Here is a 19,190-nt window from a genome sequence, read left to right as displayed (position 1 = left end):
AACACATGAAAAAAATGCTCACCATCTCTGGCCATAAAGGAAATGCAAATCAAAACCACCACACTAAGATTCCACCTCACCCCTGTTAGAATAGCCATCATCAAAATCACCACCAACGACACTGTTGGCAAGGATGTGGGGAAAAAGGAACCCTAATCTACTGCTGGTGGGAATGCAAGCTGGTGCCACCACTCTGGAAAAAAATTTGGAGACTTCTTAAAAATCTAAACAGACCTGCCATATGATCCAGCAATCTCACTCCTGGGGATATACCCAAAGGAATGCGACTCAGGTTACTCCAGAGGCACTTGCACACCCATGTTTATTGCAGTGCTATTCATAATAGCCAAGTTATGGAAACAGCCAAGATTCCCCACCACTGACGAATGGATCAAGAAAATGTGGTACTTGTACACAATGGAATTTTACTCAGCCACGAAGAAGAATGAAATCTTATCATTTGCAGGTAAATGGATGGAACTGGAGAACATCATTCTGAGCGAGGTCAGCCAGACTCAGAAGACCAAAAATCATATGTTCTCCCTCATATGTGGACTTTAGATCTGGGGCAAATGCAGCAATGTGGTTGGACTTGGATCACATGGCAAGGGGACAGCACACACGGGAGATATAGGAATAGGTAGAAAACCCAAAACATGAAAGCGTTTGATGTCCCACTCCAGTGGAACTAATACAGAAACCTTAAAGCAACAGAGGTTATCATGAGAAGGAGATCAGGAACCAGTGTAAAGATCACTTAGAGATGAATCAACTTGGGTTGTAACACATTTGTACATGGAAGCAATGCTAGGAATCTTTCTGTATAGCTGTCCTTAACTCAACTAGCAAAAATGCTTTGTCTTCCTTATGCTTATGTCTTTTCTTCAACAAAATTAGTGGTAAAGGCAGAACAGGTTCTGGCTGGAACTGAGGGGGGGAAGGGAGAGGGGGGGAGGGGGAGGGGGAAGAGGGGGGAAGAGGGGAGAGGGGCCGGATGGAGAAATGACCCAAACAATGTATACACATGTGAATAAATGAACAACAACAAAAAAAGAACTTCAACGCTATTTCTAAAACTTCTAGGGCTAGCGGCATGGCTCACGTGGTACAGTGCTTGCCTAGGAAACTCAAGGCCCTGAGTTTAATTCCCAGAACTACCACACACATGCACACACACGCAAAGTTCTAAAACTTCTAATTTTATTGCATTAACCAATTTGCAAGGCACATGTGCACACATCTATCATCCTTTAATTCTAACAACTCAGCCAATCAGACACTCTAACTAGGGTTAGAGGGGATAATAGTCAAGGTCACCAGGCTACCAAGTGGCCAAGTGGAACCTGGACACAAAGCCCTCTCACTTCCTGTCCAGTAACATCTCCACTATCCCACAGGTAATTCCCCTGACCTACAATGTTAGGAGAGCAAGCCTCATGCACACCCACACGCAGGCTGGGTGCACAAGCACGTGCGTGCCTGCACACACATACACCTGGTGCACAGATGTAAGCACTCCAGATGCTCCCGGGGCGTTTAACAGGTGGGCAGGAGCTACTGCAGAGGAAGAGGCCCGGGGTGGTACTGTGCAGCTGCTGCATGCAGATGCTCTGCCACTGCTCACGGACAGATCACCTTGAGCAAGCACGAGCACCAACTCTCCACCAAGGAAGCAGGGAGGGTCAGGGCCAGGCAGCAGCCAGGGGGAGTTGGCACGCTTCTAGAAACTGCACTTGGCTGTCATCAGTACCAGCTATTTAGTGCATTCACCTCCCCTGGAGTGAGAACAGGACACTCTCAGGCTAAGAGACGGCAGCACACAGCATGTCCATGGTAAACAATTTATTTTTCTACCTCAGTTGCTTACAGGGGGACAAAAACAAAACGTCATCAGGGAGCAGCACAGATGCACCATTGACAGTGATGCAGAAAATTCACAATAGCTCAAACGCCTGTGAGGCAAACCCACTAACTCACTGAAGCAAAGTCATCAGAGTAGATTAAAATGAGGTGGAAAAAAAACATACGAAATTTTAAAACCTTATGAAAAAGCCTGTGGGAAAATAAAAGGAAACTAACCAATCATTTCATCAAGCAACTTTAATGTGATGACTCAAACAGCACACACTGTCAAGGACACTGACATTCAAATGCGTGGATCTGCTCACATTGGATGTATCAATGAAAGCACATGGTCACTTGTCACAAATTCTGAGCACAAAGGGGTGACTCTTTTAGTGCAACTGAGCAGTAAGCCATTAACCTGAGAGAGTGGGGGTACTTCAAAGAGGGAAATGGAAGAGGTCAGGGTCATGGGACAAAGTCCTTCTGGGAGTGACCATAAGGGTGCCAGTCCTGGGATGGCTCTCAGTGCCTCATTCCTTCCTATGCCAGTGGTACCAGCAGGGAAGGCCAGGCCAGCATGGGCAGGGAGGGAGAGGTTGGGCAAATCTGGGGAGGGATGAGCCCAGAATGAATTCATGTCTATGTACCCAACATGTGGCAATGCTAGAGTGACTCCGCTGTCCTTTCTTAAAGACAGACATGCTTATTATGGCCACAGCTACAGAGAGACTGGTCCCAAAGGACAAAGACAATCAGGTAATATTTGTGCAGCTGCTCTTCCAGATTCCGTCTTCCACATTTTTATAGAAGGGTCTGTGTGTGTTCACTTGTGCTACTGTCTACCATAGCACATAGATGATCCAAGTCACACAGCTGCAACCCCTCTAGGACACCAGCACTTCAAAGCTTACCCCAAGAAAGGCCCACCAAGGCCGATTGATCATTATTCTAAAAGTGTAATACCTTCTTCCTGGATCCCTGAGTAGTCTCTACAAAGTTTGTGGAAAGTCCCCCAGGCCCCATTACATTCTGGGGGCTTGGGGAGGTAGGGTCAGTCACAATGCATACAGGAGGCAACATAGGAACATAAAGTTTTGGTTTTTTTTAAATAATTCCAGTGTGTAGCAATGAGGTATTTTCTGGGAATTAAAAATGAGAAAAAAAAAATTCATTCAAACAGGCAGCTAGGACAGAGTTTTGGCAAACCCTGACAGCAGCTGGGATAGCCCAAGCAGGACTGTGTCCTCTCTAGAAATGGTAGCAAAACTCCAATTTGTTATGCCTCTCTTAAGAGCTAGTTGATAAAAATTATGTCTTGTGAAATTGGTAAGTAGTCTGCAAAGTGAAATAAGAACAGAAATTAACAGATTAAATGGAAATGAGCAGTCCAGAAGGCACAAGGAGAGGAAGCTGGTCACAGTCTTCACAATTCCAGACTCAGGGCTGACCTGTAGACTGGGTTGGGGTGGACATCTGGGCAGGGGAAGAGGATCCATTTCCAGAGTGGCCGGTCACCACCCAGACTCCCTAGGGAAGAGCTGCTCCCACGAATGCCCAGCTCCAGGCTGCCAGCCCACTCTCTCAGGGCACCTCAAATATCCTTAGAGTCCTGCAGGGGGGCAGAGGTGGGCGCTGCTTCACTCCAGTGGTGCAGCCGGGGAGACCTGCTGCAACCCTACATCATGCAGGTGCAGGGTGGGATGTGGATCTCCACACAGATGAGATGGAGGTTCAGAGTCAGGTAAATTCAGGTGCAAAAAAGGATGCTCTGTGACATTCTGCATCTTCCTAATGGGGACCCAGGATCCCAGTATGTGGGTGAGAACAGACAGCAGAGAGAGCCTGGGTAGCTCAGGAGGACCTGGGTGGGCTTTCATTTCTCTTGGCTAGCTGTCTCCCACAGCCCTGCTAGGACAGGTTCAACAGGGGCTAGATACACACAGAGCCTGAAGGCTAGAGGTGGAAAGTGGACAAACAGTGAGGACACTGAGAAGACCACAAATTAAAAACAGCAGGAAAGTTTGGTGGTGACCTGACAGCTGGGCCAATATCACAAGTCACAGGATCCCCAGGGTAATCAACCAGATGGGGTAAGGAAAAGGCAAGGACTGAACTACTCTGCTGCCTTGGTCACCAGAAACTTTCCTTTGCCATAAGGCAAGAGAGAGATATCAGAACATTCCAAAGCTTCCCTGCCCCAATGGGTTAGGGTGCGACTGAAGCTCCAGGAAGTGGTTAAGTTTGATTCTAGAAGAGAAGGCACTCTCTGAGCCCATGACTAGAGCGGCACAGGAGCCTGCCTAGGCTTTGTGTCAAGAACCACTTAAGTGTCTGGGGGGCAGTGGACAAATGGACAGGGTCAATGCTTCTTGAGGGTAGCTCCTCTAGGGCCAGGATCAGGAATGTGGCAAAGGCTCAGTGCAGCCACTGGACCACCTCTTTATTGCCAAGGTCACATACACCCTTCCTCTTTGGCAGCAGGTGCCTCAACTCTCATGGCCACTGGGGGCCCCCTTCAGGCCATCAGTTAAGAGAAGCAAGAGGCTTCCAGGGTGTGACTAAGAGGGATGGGAAAGCACAGCTCAACCCCACAGGTGAGGGAACCCTGCCTGTCCACCAAAATGCCTGATTTTCGCCCATTCAGACCCAGCCATTGTGTTAAGCTGCAGGAGCCGGAGCCATGAAAAGCAGCATGGTCTCCATGTATAAAGCACTCCACCCACTCCCTGGCACACCCCCTTTTCCCCAGTCTGCCCAACCTCGGTTTGGTCACTCTTGCGTGCCTGTCTGTCTAGAGCCAGACTTGGAGATTCAGTCATAGAGACAGACTTCAACCAGATATTTCCTGAGCTGCCTCTTGGGGTCCTTGCAGGGAGGTGCTCAGATGACCAAGAACCTTAATATGAACCTTAATATGGGGACCATTTTGTTATCCCTCAAATTATTCCATGTTAAGTTCCCCCAACTCTGTCTTCTTGGGCCATCATCGCACTGCAGGGCAATGGCAACCTGCCTGTGAATGGAGGCAAGTTGCACCAAACACAGAAATCAGTGCGACCCTTTCAGGGAGCTGATACAGGTGAGCGTGTGTATCTCTTGTGGGCAACGGCTGGAGAACAGTGATAAGCTGCAGGACTCTCTGGGATGGGGTAGAGAACATATCCACACCATAACACCCTTCTTCCTTCAAGCTCTGAAATCGCATTGCCCAGGAGGATCCTCCACAGTGATGGAAATGCTCTAGGTCTGCTCTGAGGGCAGCCACCAGCCACATGTGACTCCTGAGTTAACGGGAATGTGGCCAGTGAGGCTGAGGAACCAAATTTTCCTTCTTGCTGAATTTTAATTAATTTAAACCTATATTTTAGTGGCTAGTGTTATTCAACTGGAAAAATGGACACTAGGTTGACAGTGGCGTGCAGAAGGGGAGACTCAGGCTGCCTGGGCCAAATCCTGGCCCTGTTCCTTGTTCACTGTGACCCACTGGGGCTGTGTTTTCTTCCACTCTGTACCTTGAGGTCTCTATCTTTGGTAGGGATATCCAACTGCAGTGCTGGTCAGAGTGTGACTCCTTTCCTGGCAGTGCCTCTAGCATGTCCTTCGGGACTGGGTTCCCAGGCCACTGGAAGCAGCCCTCTGCTGCAGGTCCCTCCCAGATGGGGAACTTGTCTCAGTCCCAGGGGACACTGCAGGGAAGCTGACTCCTCACAGTTCTCTACCTTGAGTTGCACGTGCCCTCCTCCCCCTTGACTCACACAACTGGAGAGGTGCACAGACCCTGGAGGCCCATCCAGCTCCCCAGTTAGACCAGAAAAGTGAGGCCCAGGGAAGCTAGGTGACTTGCCAGAGCCACTTAGCCAACTGGTATCTGAGCTAGGATGAGGACCTGGGCTTCTACTGCTAGCTGAGGGAGACAGGGGGCATGGTCCTAAGTGTCCGAGTGCTTCCTGTAACCCACCTATTCCCCTCAGGCCTCCTCACCCTAAAACCTGGAGCCAACACTAGCTCTAACCCCTCCCTCTATCCTCCCACTCCTCCTCTCAGAGCACAACCACCATGGCATCTCTCTGCTCCTCATTCCTTTCAGAACCTGATCTCCCAGGCTTCCAAGTCTGCCAAGTAAAGGTGTGACAACCAGCCAAGAATGAAACTTACCGAAAGCTGGGTCCCTCTATGGAGCCTCCCCTTCAGTGAGACCCATGGAGGACAAGATTCTCTCTAACACCTGCTCTGGACACTTCAGCTGACCTTTCATTCAGATGCACTAAGCACCCCAGTAACTTCCAATCCATACTCTATGTCTAGGAATGGGGGTTCACTTCCTCAGTGAGAAGCAAAGCCCCCTCAGGCACTGCTACCTATAGTGTCCTCCCCATTCCCACCAGACCATGGCTGCCCTGGTTGCTTCCCGGGGTGGGGTCTCAGGCCTGCCAAGTGCCTTGGAGCCAGAGCACCAGGACGCCTGTGGGACGCCTGTGGGTATCGCCTTGCCATTTGCCTCAAGTGAAAGCCATGAGTGGGTGAGCCTGTGTGTATCTTGCAGACAAGGGTTGGAGAACGGGGAGAATATACACAGCCACCCACGTGGACAGGGCACCCACCCCCACAGCACAACAGTAATACACACTGGAAGGGCCGAAGAGTGGTCAGGGGAGCAGAGGAAGGAAGGTGGGAGACGCTGGACATCGGGCACATGGACGCGGGGACAGGAGAGACAGGCAGCGGGGTGCTAGAGGGTGACAAGAAAGCCCTGAGCTTTGAGGTCGGCCTCAGCAAAAAGACCACTAGAACAGGTTTCAGAAAACGGAGTTGTGTGGGAGGATCTTGTCCCTATTCTCTTCCCTTCCCTGCCACACAGCTGAGACACCACAGTTTTCCTGACCTGGCCCTGAAGCGGACTTGAAAGGCAGCACACAAAGGCCCTCTCGGACAGGAATGGATGTACCAGCTGTGTCCTCTTTCAGGGGCCGCTCCCTTCCCCAGACATAGCCCACCTCCCACTTCCAACGCCCCAGAGTCCAAGGCACTTACCTGGGAACTGGTAGCCATAGCTAGGAGCAAATCCGGGGTAGCCTCGGCCATAGGTTGCCACAAAGTTGGGGTAGCCTTGACACAGAGAGAAAGAGAGATACATTAGGCAGCTGCCTCAGCTCTGGGGTGAAATCCCAGAGAGGGTAGCAGTGATGAATGCTGGAGTCATTTTCCTTCATAGAATGATTTGTCTCCAGGGAGGGTCTGTACTCAGGGCGCAGGTCACCTCTCTCCTGTGGCCAGAGCTGTGGCTGTCAGCCTGATGGTAATTAACCCGTATTTGGGCAGTCAGACCTCTCAAAGCCCATGCACTTTCCTGAACCTGCAGAGTAAATGCCACGCGTTAGCACCAAACACGGGGCCTGCGCTGGGCTCTGACATTTGGAGAGCTTACCCCGAATGTACTTTACCTTAAAGCTGTTGATAGTGGGAGATTAAAGTCGCTGTAATGCCTCCTCCCGAGACGGTGGACAACAGGGCCAGCACCACGCGGGGTATGCAGGGTACAGCTTCCTGGGGAGGAGGTTTAGTGGCTAACCTGAGGGGTGACCTTGGGCCTCAGGAAAATCCTGGGACTAATAAGCCATGGCCTGGGGGCTGGGGAGAGTTTGGTATGTCCCACAGGGACACTCCACAGGGGTACTAGTGTCTGAAAGACCTGAGGAGAACAGTAGTGGGGGGGGGGAGGCGGGGCTGTGTGTGTGAATCGGCACTGTGAAGGGGTCCAGGCTCAGAAGCCAAAGCTCTGTGTTTTCATGGGCGAGCAGTTTTCACAGACCCCTGTCACTTAGGGTGACTGGTAACCAGGGTGCTTGGAAGACTGTGACAAGACTGGGCATGGGGTACAGAGAACCTGCTAGTGAGTCCTGGTGTAGGTGGGGATCTGAACTAATCCGTTACTAACCCTCAGTGAGCTATCTCTTCAGCTTCAGCCACATCACTCCTTACATCTCTGCCTCTTGTTTTCAGCTACAGTGAAGGCCAGCGTAGCCCCCTGGGCTGGCATTTTCCTGGCCACAGCACATCCATGGCTATTTCCTGGCCCTGCTCCACCGGGCTCATCTTGCTTGACAATGCTATAGGGTGAGCTCAGTACATCTCACGCTCCTAAAATACCAACATATAGTCAACCCTGCTACCACACTACTTAAGACTTCTGTTATGGCACTGAGGTGGATGGCAGTGCTGGATTTTGGGCTGCCCAGCACCTGAGCCCCAATTTACGTGACTCTTGTTGGGGGGGACAGGCTGGTGAACTGGGTTTAGCCAATGCAAGACTTCCCTGGGTTCTGCCTCTGGAGTTGGAGGGCACAGGAGGAATGGAGGGCTAAGAATTAACTCTGATGCCAGCAGAGGAATCCAGAGCTGGCAACAGTGGCCCCCTGACCAGGCCATTCCTGGGCTGCCTTCTTGACCAGGTCTGGAATGTCCCCTACTGCCTCACTTCCTGTTTTCTGAGTCTTGCTCTCCATCCTTCCAGTCAGTTCTGAGATTGCCCACATTCCTTATAGTGATCTCCTTTGCTGCTTTCAGCAGCCAGAGTTGTTTATGTACTTTCTACCATAACACTGGTAGAACGCCACTTGGAGGAATGTATTTCAGACAGCTGAAGGCCCTCCAGTAGGGAGGGCAGCAAGAACCACTCTCCTCATGCCTCTGTGCTCACACACACCTTAAACAACACCCTCAAACACCAGCTCCCAGGTCTCATCATCCACCTTCCCCAGTGGATTCTCAAGTCACATCAAGTACTTTCTGACCCTGTAACCTGAAGGTTGTTCACCAAACTCTACCTTGCTTCACTTTGCCATTGTCAGTTGGGCTTTGCTGGTTTTCCCGCTGCCAGTTCTGCACTTCTGTGCCTCAGAGGTCCCCAGCAGTCCTCCCTTCCCTATAGATGCTGATGGTATGGCTTTTGCCTGAGATCAGTGGATCTGCCGCTGGATCCAGAACAGATACCCATGGGTCTGGGAGTCAGGAGACTTGAGTTCCATGCTCTTGGGAATTACTATGGTCTGAATGCTTATATACCCCTAAATTCATCTGCTGAAATCCTAACACTTAAGTGTCATGGTATTAGGAGGTGGGGCCTTGGGCAGGTGATAAGGTCATGAGAACAAAGCCCTCATGAATGGGGTTAGTATCCTTTTAAAGGAGGCCTCAGAGAGACACTTGCTCATTTTTACCATGTGAGTACACAATGAAGTGTTCTCTATGTGGAAGGGGAGGAGTGGTCTCACTAGACTTGCAATCTGCCAACGTCTTGACCTTGGATTTCCCAGCCTCCAGAACTGTTCACAAGCTGAATAGGACCTATGGAATTTTGTTATACTAGCCTGACCTAAGACAGGAATCTTCCCTTTTCTCTTGGAGTTTGAGTCTTGCTGCCTGCTGAGAGCCTTGCAGGTCTCTTGCATACTCATGTGTCCAAATTCTCATCTGAGACCAGCTGTGGTTCCTTTCTCTTGCTTCAGCTAGAGGCTAAAGTCTCACTGAATTCACTGGTCAACTAAGCCGCCTCTACTTCAATAGGGCCCTGCTACCTGCTTTGTCCCTGCTCTGTCCTCAGCATCTGTCTTATTGGCAGAAGGCGAACCAGGAAAAACACAATGCCCCAGCAGTTTGCACTCATTGCCTTCTGAGACCCAGAAGCCCAAGGGGACGCTAAACTCAGGTACCTGATAGGGAAAGGGGAGAAAGACGGGCAGTGGCTAGACCTCAGATACTTAAATGGACACATGTGCACTGGCTCTTTCCTTGGTTTTTATTTCATGGTTGGAGAGCTCAATTCTCCTTCAAATTAATCACCTGCTATCAAATCAGATCTTTTAGCACTAGACTTCTTATACCATTATTTCAACAATATTGATAAACGGATTATATGCAAACCGCCAAGTCACTGCTGCCTAGAGGCTTTCCTGATGAAAATGGTCCCTTTGCTTCTAACTTCAGAGCTGGGGGCCTTAAATATTTTATTGTTAATCTGACAGCAAAATCATAAGCCCATGTGTCACCTTCCCTCAGCATGGTGTGGGGGAGACAGTAGAACAGCCAATCTCTCCATGTACTCAGGCCACTCACAAGATCTAATTGGGTTTTCTTCCTGGCATACCCTGAAGTCTTCCACAAGAAAGAAGAAAAGTATGACCACATTCACTCCAACTCTGGGCCTTACCCCACTTTTTCTGAACAGGTTAATACTGTCACCTGAAGAAGAAGATGAGAATTTGGCATTTGCCATAATGGGGGATCTCATCTCCACACCCCCATTGCTGAACAGCCTCTCAGCCAGGCAGATGAAATTATAAATTTATAATACAATATTACTTCAATTTTCCTCTTCATTTACTGCTGTGCAGCCCAGATCTGCTCCAGGACTCATGGTCCCAGCCACACAGGGAGAACTGGCCGGCTGCATATCAACAGCACATTACAGAGGCCCATGTGGACACTGTCAAGCCACATTATGCTGGGTTGACCCAGCCACCACTTCCATTAGCAGCTGGCCCCTCCCACACTGACCACTGCACAATTCATTTGCTCCAGTACTCTGGATGCTTGATCAATCCCACAGTAATTATCTCTTGTCACTAACGTAAAAAAAAATTAAGCTTTCTGCCTGGATGATCACCTTACTTGCAGACTGGTTTTCCGTTATGGCAGAAGTCAGAAATCAACAATAGAGCTTGGATGTGCCTGTAGCTTCTTCTGGGGCCCCATTTTGGCGATGCTGGTGGGGTTCTCAGAATTGGGGCTTGAGATCTTTGCTCCAAATCTAGTGATGTTTACATTCTAGATGGGCCCATGACTTATCCTCTCCCAGGCTCTGTTATTTAGTTTTTGAAAATTGTCACCAGGCCCCTGACATGAATGGGACCAGAGACAAAGGCTGTTCATTCAGGGACCAGCCAGAGTGTGACATATCTGTTGTGTGACATACAGACCCCTGACTGGGGCACCACAATTCTTGAGGTCTGCAAAGCAGATGAAACACCAAGTGCCAGGAGGCCTTCCCAGACAAGGACATGAAGGCCAAGATCTACAAAGACACTCAGCTCCCAGAAGCATCCTGACTTGTAGGGGCTCCTCCAGACCTATGCTATCTAATTTAAACTTAATTGAAATTATATAAATCAAGAAAAGCTTCAGTTTCCTAGCCACACAAGGTGCATCTCAAGTGCTCGACAGCTAGCATGCCCATGAAACTAGTGGCTGCAATATTAGTCAGCACAGACATAGGAGCTTCTAACCATCTCAGAAAGCTCCATGGTCTGTGCTGCTAGACACGGACAACGAAGAGCTCAATTCTGAGCTTCAGGAAACAGGTGAATAAATGGAGACTCCCCTCGGTCTCCAAAACAGATATTTTTGGGAAAGACAAATCCCAGTGGAAATTATAAACACGTCTAGAGGTATGGTGGAAGTTCAACTGATCTCCTGATTTGTTAGTGAATGCCAACAGACTCTGGCTCCCTAGTGCTTCTCAATGATGATTTATTTATTTATTTTTTGCTTTCAACTCAGAGGGCCTTAATGTGGGGAACCAGGGTCAGGATTTCTCATGGTTTTTTGGTACGAGTGTAGCTAAAAATGCTTTTGGATAAAGTGGTTAGCTGGTCAATAGTGTCTCACCATTTCCCATCCTGCCAGAGTGAGGCTTTTCTGCACAGCCTTAGCATTGTATTAAATAAATAGCATGTGTCCAATGAGGCCAAGAGAGTTAAAGGCAGCGGGATTATCTGGCTGAGAGCAGAGAACGCCAAGAGGAATCAAATATATCAACAGTCATGTGTTTGCTTTGATTATGTCTGCTTTCATTAAGGAAAACTAGAGTGATTCTGCTGTGTTGAGCTGGCTAACTGTGGGCACTCTTCTGTGGGCTACAAAACCACCTCCAAGAGGCTCAGTTGCTTTTCTCTCTGGCTTGGAGGCAGGAGACAGGGCCTAGGGATTGCACTTCCTCTTTTCCCTACATTTTTAAAAGGAATTCCCATTGTGCTGATGATTCTATCCTTCTATCAAAGGCTGTGAAAGCTAAAACCAAAACGAGATATAGGTTTTCCCAAAGGATATTTGCAGCCATATTAAGAGACATCAAGAAATAACTGTGCATTTTTAGGCAGAAATGGGCAACTAAGAAAGGAGGAAGGACTCATCAGGAACTACTAAGGTTATGATAAAGGTAGAATAAGAGACCACACACTGAAATATTCCCTTTTTGTTTCCTTCCTTTTCTTCTTTCATCCAAAAGTATAGACTTTGAAAGTCCCTAGGGACTGAGGGTGACCAATGAACAATGTGATCCTGGGAGAAACAGGACTTGGACACTACCTTTAGCAGAGAACCCCCACAAGATTCTGAAAACTTGCCCTCAAATCCATGGAACTGGGAAATATTTACAACATACTGCCATTGGTTGGTTTGAGTATGTGAAATCTTTCAGAGGAAATAATTCCTTGTGGCATCAGTATAATTTATAATTATAATTTATAATGAATGGCATTTCACCCCAACTTGGTTTCTTTCTCTCTCTCTTCCTCCATTTCATTTACATTTACTTTTTGTTCTTTTGTTTATATGTGCATACAATGTTTGGGTCATTTCTCCCCCCATCCCCCAAAGATAAATATAAAAAAAAAAAAAAAAGAAAGAACTGTGCAATTATACTATATACTATCATAAGCCCTCCTAAGGTATAATTTTTAAAATTAGTTCCACAGTACCCTGGTCACTTACAGACCAGACTGTTGGCTGTCTCAGGTTCCTCACTTAAGCATCGCCTCCCTGAGGTCAGAGGATTAATTCTCCATTGCATCCTCAGTATCTAGAACAGGTACTCAGTAAATACTCAATAAATATTTGTTGAATGAATGAATTCTAATGCTTTAATGGCTCTTAGTCATACTTCTAAAAAGTCCTTAGAAGCAATATATATTTTTCTGCTTTGCCATCATCTCATTCCACTCACTAACACATTTAAAAAAAATTTTTTTTCTGCATAAGCCAAATTCAGCAGCCAAACTGCTGTGGCTGGTGAGAGCATTAGTTCCAAGACTGGAATGCACGCACAGTGCACCACGGAGGGAGGGACCCATGAGATCAATGGGGACACATCAGGCCATCCTACCCAAGGATTAAACTCTGCTCAATGTCACACTACCACTTTAGAGGGAGCAAGCAAAAAGAGAGAGAGAACTATTCCATGATGATGGAGTTGAGGGCCTCAGCTGTAGCCCAGGAGTCAGCAGTCCTTGCCTCGAAAACCCGAGCAATGGTTACATGAGGGCACTGCAAGGAGTCTGCAGGGAGCATGTTGGAGAGGCTGCTGGGTGACAGCAGCCTGGCCTGGAGGTGACAAGCCCACCAGACCATGAGACACTTAGCTTGTTCCCTGGACTCTGTGCCTGATGCATCCCTTCTCCTGGACTTCAGTTGAGAGCTGGTTGCTGGCTGAGGACATATTTGGGGGCCTCTTGGGAGACCTTAGCTTAGTGGACATTGGATGACCTCAGCCCAGTGGCTGGGAGATTCAGGAGGCTCTGAGTTGCAGAAGCCTGATGCCAGCTCACAGGTCCTTGTCACGAGATGGGACAATTCAAGGTTGTTCCAGACTTAGTGGTCTGGGGCTGGAAGAAGAAAAGATGCTGCAGTTGCCATGGCACATGTCACATTTGTGGGTCTCATAGGTTCTTGACCATGGTCAGTAAGGTACTCCAAGGGTTAGAGTATCAGGTAGCTACTCAGGTAGTAATTTGCCCACGACTCCACAGTTCCTTATTAATAAAAGCTCCAAGTTTATATGCTACCATATCTTGGTGATTTGGAGTCACACTTTTTTCTTCTTCTTCACATTTTAACATCTCTGCAAGTGGGATCTGTCTCCCAGTCAATGAGATAAGAAAGCATCATGAAGTTTATTAGCATGTATTTTTTCTTTCTGAATGGTATTTCACTAGTCATGGCATCTAGGATTTAATGAAATATAACATTTGCCAGGCAAGTTACTGTTTCATTTTTCCTCCAATAACCCAATAGAGGATGACACGCAAACTCGTGAAGCGTTCCAAAAAAAGACTATTGCTGTGACTGCCTCCTGCCCTCCTATGATGAAAATCCCAGGGACCGGGATGTAGCCATCTCTTACACAGAAATATATTTATTTTAGGCCCTTTAACTTTTTAAAAAATCATATTCCTATACAGATATTCCTAATGTTATGATGGGATTATATCCTGATAAACTTATTGTCAGTTAAAAATATCGTAAGTTGAAAATGTTTTTAACACACCCAACCTATGGAACATCGCAGCTTAGCAACACAGCACCCGGTAGAGTTTCCTTTGTTTCTGCTCTTAAGATACAGCATGGCTGGTTGGCAGCTGCAGCTCAATGCGCCACCCAGAACACCTCGAGGGACTAGGGAAAAGATAAAAATTCAAAATTCAAGGCACAGTTTCTCCTGAATCCATACTACATCCTCACCATCGTAAAAAAGGGGAAATTAGTTAAGTCAACCCACCATAAGCTGGGAGACAGTCTTGCATACCACATTGTTTTCATTCCTGTAGCTCTGTGTTATGTTCTGGTATTTGGCCAAACCCATGTTTCCTCATTTCTCTTTTTAAAAACATTTTCTTATTTATTTTCACGTTTCTTCTTGCAGATGAGTTTTAGAATCATCTGGCCAATTTTAAAGACCCGTAATAGCATTTTTCTTGGAAACTCTGTGAATCACAGAGGAATCAACATCTTGGCTATTTTTAATACTCTCCATGGCATCATTCCTCCATTTTTAAAGTTCCTCTCTCTCAAAATAGCTTTATCTGCCCTTATTATTTTTGCAGACAAGTAGATATAATTCTTTGTAAGGCCAAGAAAAGTTTTATAAATTTAAAAGTAAGCCAGAAGTGACTTAAACAGCAGCAAATCTGAAAATACATAAAGAGCTTATCAAATAATATAGAAGAGGGACTCTTATCCAAACCAAATGAAAACCCATTAAAACTACACAGCCCATGTGCCTGAATGGAATTTTACCATTAAGTACCATTTATCCCATTTAATTAGTGTTTTCCCGACACACAATAACTTGCACTAAAATACTGTTCTTTCGCCTTGAAATTTCTAATTATTCTTGCGACCCACACCATTACGCATCTCCTCCGCTTCCTCCATCTTTCAAACCATTTAAACAGTGAGATTTTCAATTATCTATGCAGGACGGACAGAGATACCTTTAAGGAAAGGGGCATAATATGCAACTCAATTTCTCTAAAAGCCAGGAGAGATCCTTTTTAGTCAGAACAAACATACTTTGTCTTTCATCTTTTTTTTTTTTTTGCAAATAAAGAGTAAAACAGGCTATTTAAAACATCCATTTAAATGCAAATTTTGATATCCCAGGAGAAAAATGTTAATCATTTAAATAGACAGGATTAGGGTCCACCCTTGCCACTTCCCCTCCTCTCCCAAGTTTTAGAAAATGTAGACTGAGCCCATACAAGTTAAGCTAGCCAGGAGACCTTAGGTCTCAGGAACTGGGCCAAGAGAGCCCAGACAGAGGGAGCTACTTGTCTTGCTTTTGGATAAGTGGAAAGAAGAGGAAATAAATGAGCCAGGCAAGGGACAAGATTATACACACACATTCGTCTGGTCATCGTGGCCATCTTGGAAGAAGGAATGATAATCCTCTTTAAAGACGGGTAAACTGAGGCTCAGATAAGGAAACTGAGGCTCAGATAAGGAAACAGGTGGCTCGGACAGTTCGCACAGCTGGTAGGTGACCCTACTGTGTGCACAGGCCTCTTGAGTTCTCCCGGGCCAGTCCGCTGTGACCCCGGCACCGCCTGGACTCACCCAGCATTCCCATGCCTAGCATGAATGCGTCCATGGTGTAAGGCAGCCCCCGGGCCCGGCCTCTGGTCCCAGGTGGGAACATGACTTCTTTCGGCTGAGCTTTCTTACATTCTACCTGTTAAACAGAAAGGCAAACAAATGAGATGCAAATGAATTCCACGTAAATGTCAAATGCACAACCGATCTGGTTACGAGCTAAGTTATTTTTAGCCGTGCTCCTTACTCACTATAAAAATAGCCATGCCGAGTAAATGGCCTGCAAAATAAATATTTAAGAAAACACACCACTCGTGCAAATCCTGCTTTGGAAAAACCTACAAGGATGAAATTAGGTTCTGGAAGGGCAGCAAGGACGTCAGCTTAAGATACACACAGGGGCTGAGCCCAGACGAAAGCCTGTGTAGAAAGCATGACAGTTTTGTTTTTAAAGAGGCAGACTATAGCTTATGGATGGGCCTGTATTTACAGCAAGCACACCAGCAATAATTATCATCCTCCATGATTGTTTGGCCATTCCTCTGATGTTCTTCCAGGCCAGGGACTCTTCACATCTGGCCATCTGACTCTGTCTCCTATGAATAACCGACAAGCCACTCAGTCTCAGCTCCATCCCACAGATGAGAAAACTGAGCATAAGGAGGCTTGGGTAACAAGCTGAAAGCCGCTCCCCAACAGGTGTGGGCCTAGAATCCAGATCTTTACAACGTCCAGGACAGTGATGCCACCATTTCCATGAAACCCAACCACTACACTCCCAAGGGAAGTCACAAGATTGAACACTGATTCTGTCCCACTACGTTGCTGCTTTCTCAGTTTGCACTTGCTAATCTTTGCTTTCTGTTTACTTTTTCCACCCCAAAATATCTCAATCTGATTCTACTTCTACATCCAGAGATCACTCACTTAACAACCTTCACCACAAAAAATACAAGCCCTAGGAAATAATGAACGCTGTGGCCTGCTTCAGTTCCTACAGTTGCTCTACAAGACAGAGCCTTAACCTGCTCAGCACTTACTTGGTTCTAGTTTACAGACAGGTTAACAGCACTGTAAGCCAGTAGCACTGCCGAAGAAGACCATCGGAGGGTAAGGCAGGGCTGCTTATAGCAGCCAACAGTAACGGTACCGCAGCCCAACAGTGATGGAGAAAGAAGAATCCGGTAGCTTATTTAAACAGCAGTCTGGGGACATTGGGATAGGAGCAAAAGTGTCATTTTGCTCACTAGCTACTGAGGGTATCACTGCAATACAGGATGGCCCTTGCTCACAGCTGCCTGACACAGCAAGAACAAGCTTCACTGTGTGGTATAAATTGTTTTAAAAGGACCTACCTAGATTATTCATTTTGGAGATACTTTTGTCTCCAACACTTCAATTAAAAATACTTTAATGATTACAAGGGACACTTTACCTAAAATTGCCATCAAAGAAAGCCCATCATAAGTATCACTCTTGCTCTTTGAAGAACAGACATAACTGCCTTTAAAAATGGACAAAATGGCCCAATATTCATGACTGATATGATTAATACAAAGAGGTTGTTGATTTTATATTAAAAAAGATGAGCATCATGAAAGAGAAATAAGTAAAAGTTATGAACAGGCAATTCACAAATGGCTAATAGAGAAACCCACATCCCAAAAATAAGATATGTTTTTGCCCATCAGATTGGCAGTGGGGAAAGGTTGTTTGACATAAGGGTTCCTGAGGGTATTGGGGGGGGGGGATTTGCACATATTTTTCTGACAATATATCAAAACCCCTAAGTGTGCCTATCCTTTGACCTAATAAGCCTACTTGTAAGAATGTATACTTTAAAGACATAAAGACGGGGGTAATTCATCAGAAGAATTAATTATAATTTTTTAGGAAGATATCCCTTACAAATCCAAGAACAGGGAATTGGTTAAGCTGAGTTTGTGGTCCCAGTTGAACACTACACGTTAAAGAGAACACTGGGAAACTTCTCAGTCCCAGAAAACCAGGACAGCTAGTCACCCCAATTACAAAAGCAAAGACAGTGACTTTCTGGAAAATAAACAAGTGTGTACAGCACGTAAAGAAAACACTACTACAAAGATTTACCAAAGTTGTGCATTCATTATTGTGCATTACTATTATCTTATTATTGCTTATTTCCCAAGGTTTTTACTTAGCACAAGCAGCAAAAGTTTTCATAAGACAACTCACTGCACTGTCACCAATAGGGTTATTAAGCTTTTATTGTTGCATATGTGTGTGGGGGGAGAAGGTGATTAAAAAATAAATTCAATTGTGTCTTTCAGATTTCTCTCCTAAGTCCAGGGATGACAACAGACCCCCCCATCCCCCACCCCAGGGGACACTCAGATCCCCAGAGAACTCCTAGAGCAGCAAGCTGAGAAATGTCATTTACATAAAACTTGCCCCAGCCCAGGAACATGGGCAGGTCCTGCCTGGGCCGGCAGATAATTACCTAACACTGACACCCGGATGGGGAACAATACCGCTAACCAGCTCACTTCCTAATAGCCCTATCGGTGACAATCTATGGCATTGTCTTATGAAAACCTGCTGCCTGTTCCTAGGCAACCTGATCAACGAAAATTTCAGGTTTATACAATTTTCATTTAGGGAACATAAAGGTTAACTGACTGTAATGGGAGTGTTTTAAACAAACCCACCCACTCTTCCTCGTACTAAACAGGGCTGGCAGCTGTTTAATTCTGCTCTGTCTTTGCTAGTGGTGTTTTGGGCAGCACCTACCACATGAGCTCTGTCAACCGCCTGCTGTGTCAACAGTGAGTGCTCCCCAAGGCCAGGGGCCGTGACATATGCACTCTCAGGACCCCAGCCTATCCTGGGCATTTGAGCGACAAGGAGAGGCAGCAGACACAGCAGGGAGTCTGGCTTGGCCTGACCTGTGCTGAAGGCTTTTTGAAAGATTTCTCAGGACCAAAATGCCTGCCCACACAGCCCCCCTGCTCCTGCACATTCAGGTTAGTTAATTCAGCAATGTGGAGGAACCTGATGTGCCTGCTGAGAGCTAGGCTTTGGGGGACACACTGATAAACAACACAAGTCTGCCTCTGTTGATGAAGTGGCTGTCTTGTTCAACAAAGAGAAATGCAAGCAATCACCCACTGAATTGCCCCTTGCCACCTCTGGGCTTGTCACTTCTCAGTGTGGAGCTAGCCTGCATTGGGGTCATCCTCCCTGGTTCTCCTTCCCTGGGTCCCGCGCAAGCCAGAGAGCCTGGCATGATAACTAGAGATAGAGCCAGAACCCAAGTGGGAAAACCAACCTCCTTGGCCCTGGTCATGGACTTAGGTCATGTGGCCACATATCATGTTAAAGAAATCAAACTGTGGTACAGTGACTATCTCCAACTGTAGTGGCTTCAGGCAACCACTGACCATTCTTCCCATGGTTTTGTGAGTTGACTAGGGCTCAGCTGGGCTCAGTCCAAGACTGTTGTG

The 19,190-nt window shown here is 46.8% G+C and overlaps 1 protein-coding gene across 21 annotated transcripts in view; it reads right to left on the bottom strand.

The window, feature by feature from the left end:
- Msi2 (musashi RNA binding protein 2) overlaps positions 1-19,190 on the bottom strand; it is a 367,367-nt gene that overhangs the window by 43,222 nt on the left and 304,955 nt on the right. For all 21 annotated transcript variants that reach the window (XM_074046123.1, XM_074046129.1, XM_074046122.1 and 18 more), the window contains 2 exons: positions 15,733-15,847; positions 6,877-6,951 (listed from right to left, as the gene is read on the bottom strand). In XM_074046123.1, coding sequence (XP_073902224.1) covers positions 6,877-6,951; positions 15,733-15,847 — 190 coding nt within the window. The remainder of the gene's footprint in view (positions 1-6,876; positions 6,952-15,732; positions 15,848-19,190) is intronic.

This window comes from Castor canadensis, chromosome 11, assembly GCF_047511655.1.
Source record: "Castor canadensis chromosome 11, mCasCan1.hap1v2, whole genome shotgun sequence".
NCBI lineage: Eukaryota > Metazoa > Chordata > Mammalia > Rodentia > Castoridae > Castor > Castor canadensis.
This window is presented reverse-complemented; position numbering and strand designations above follow the sequence as displayed.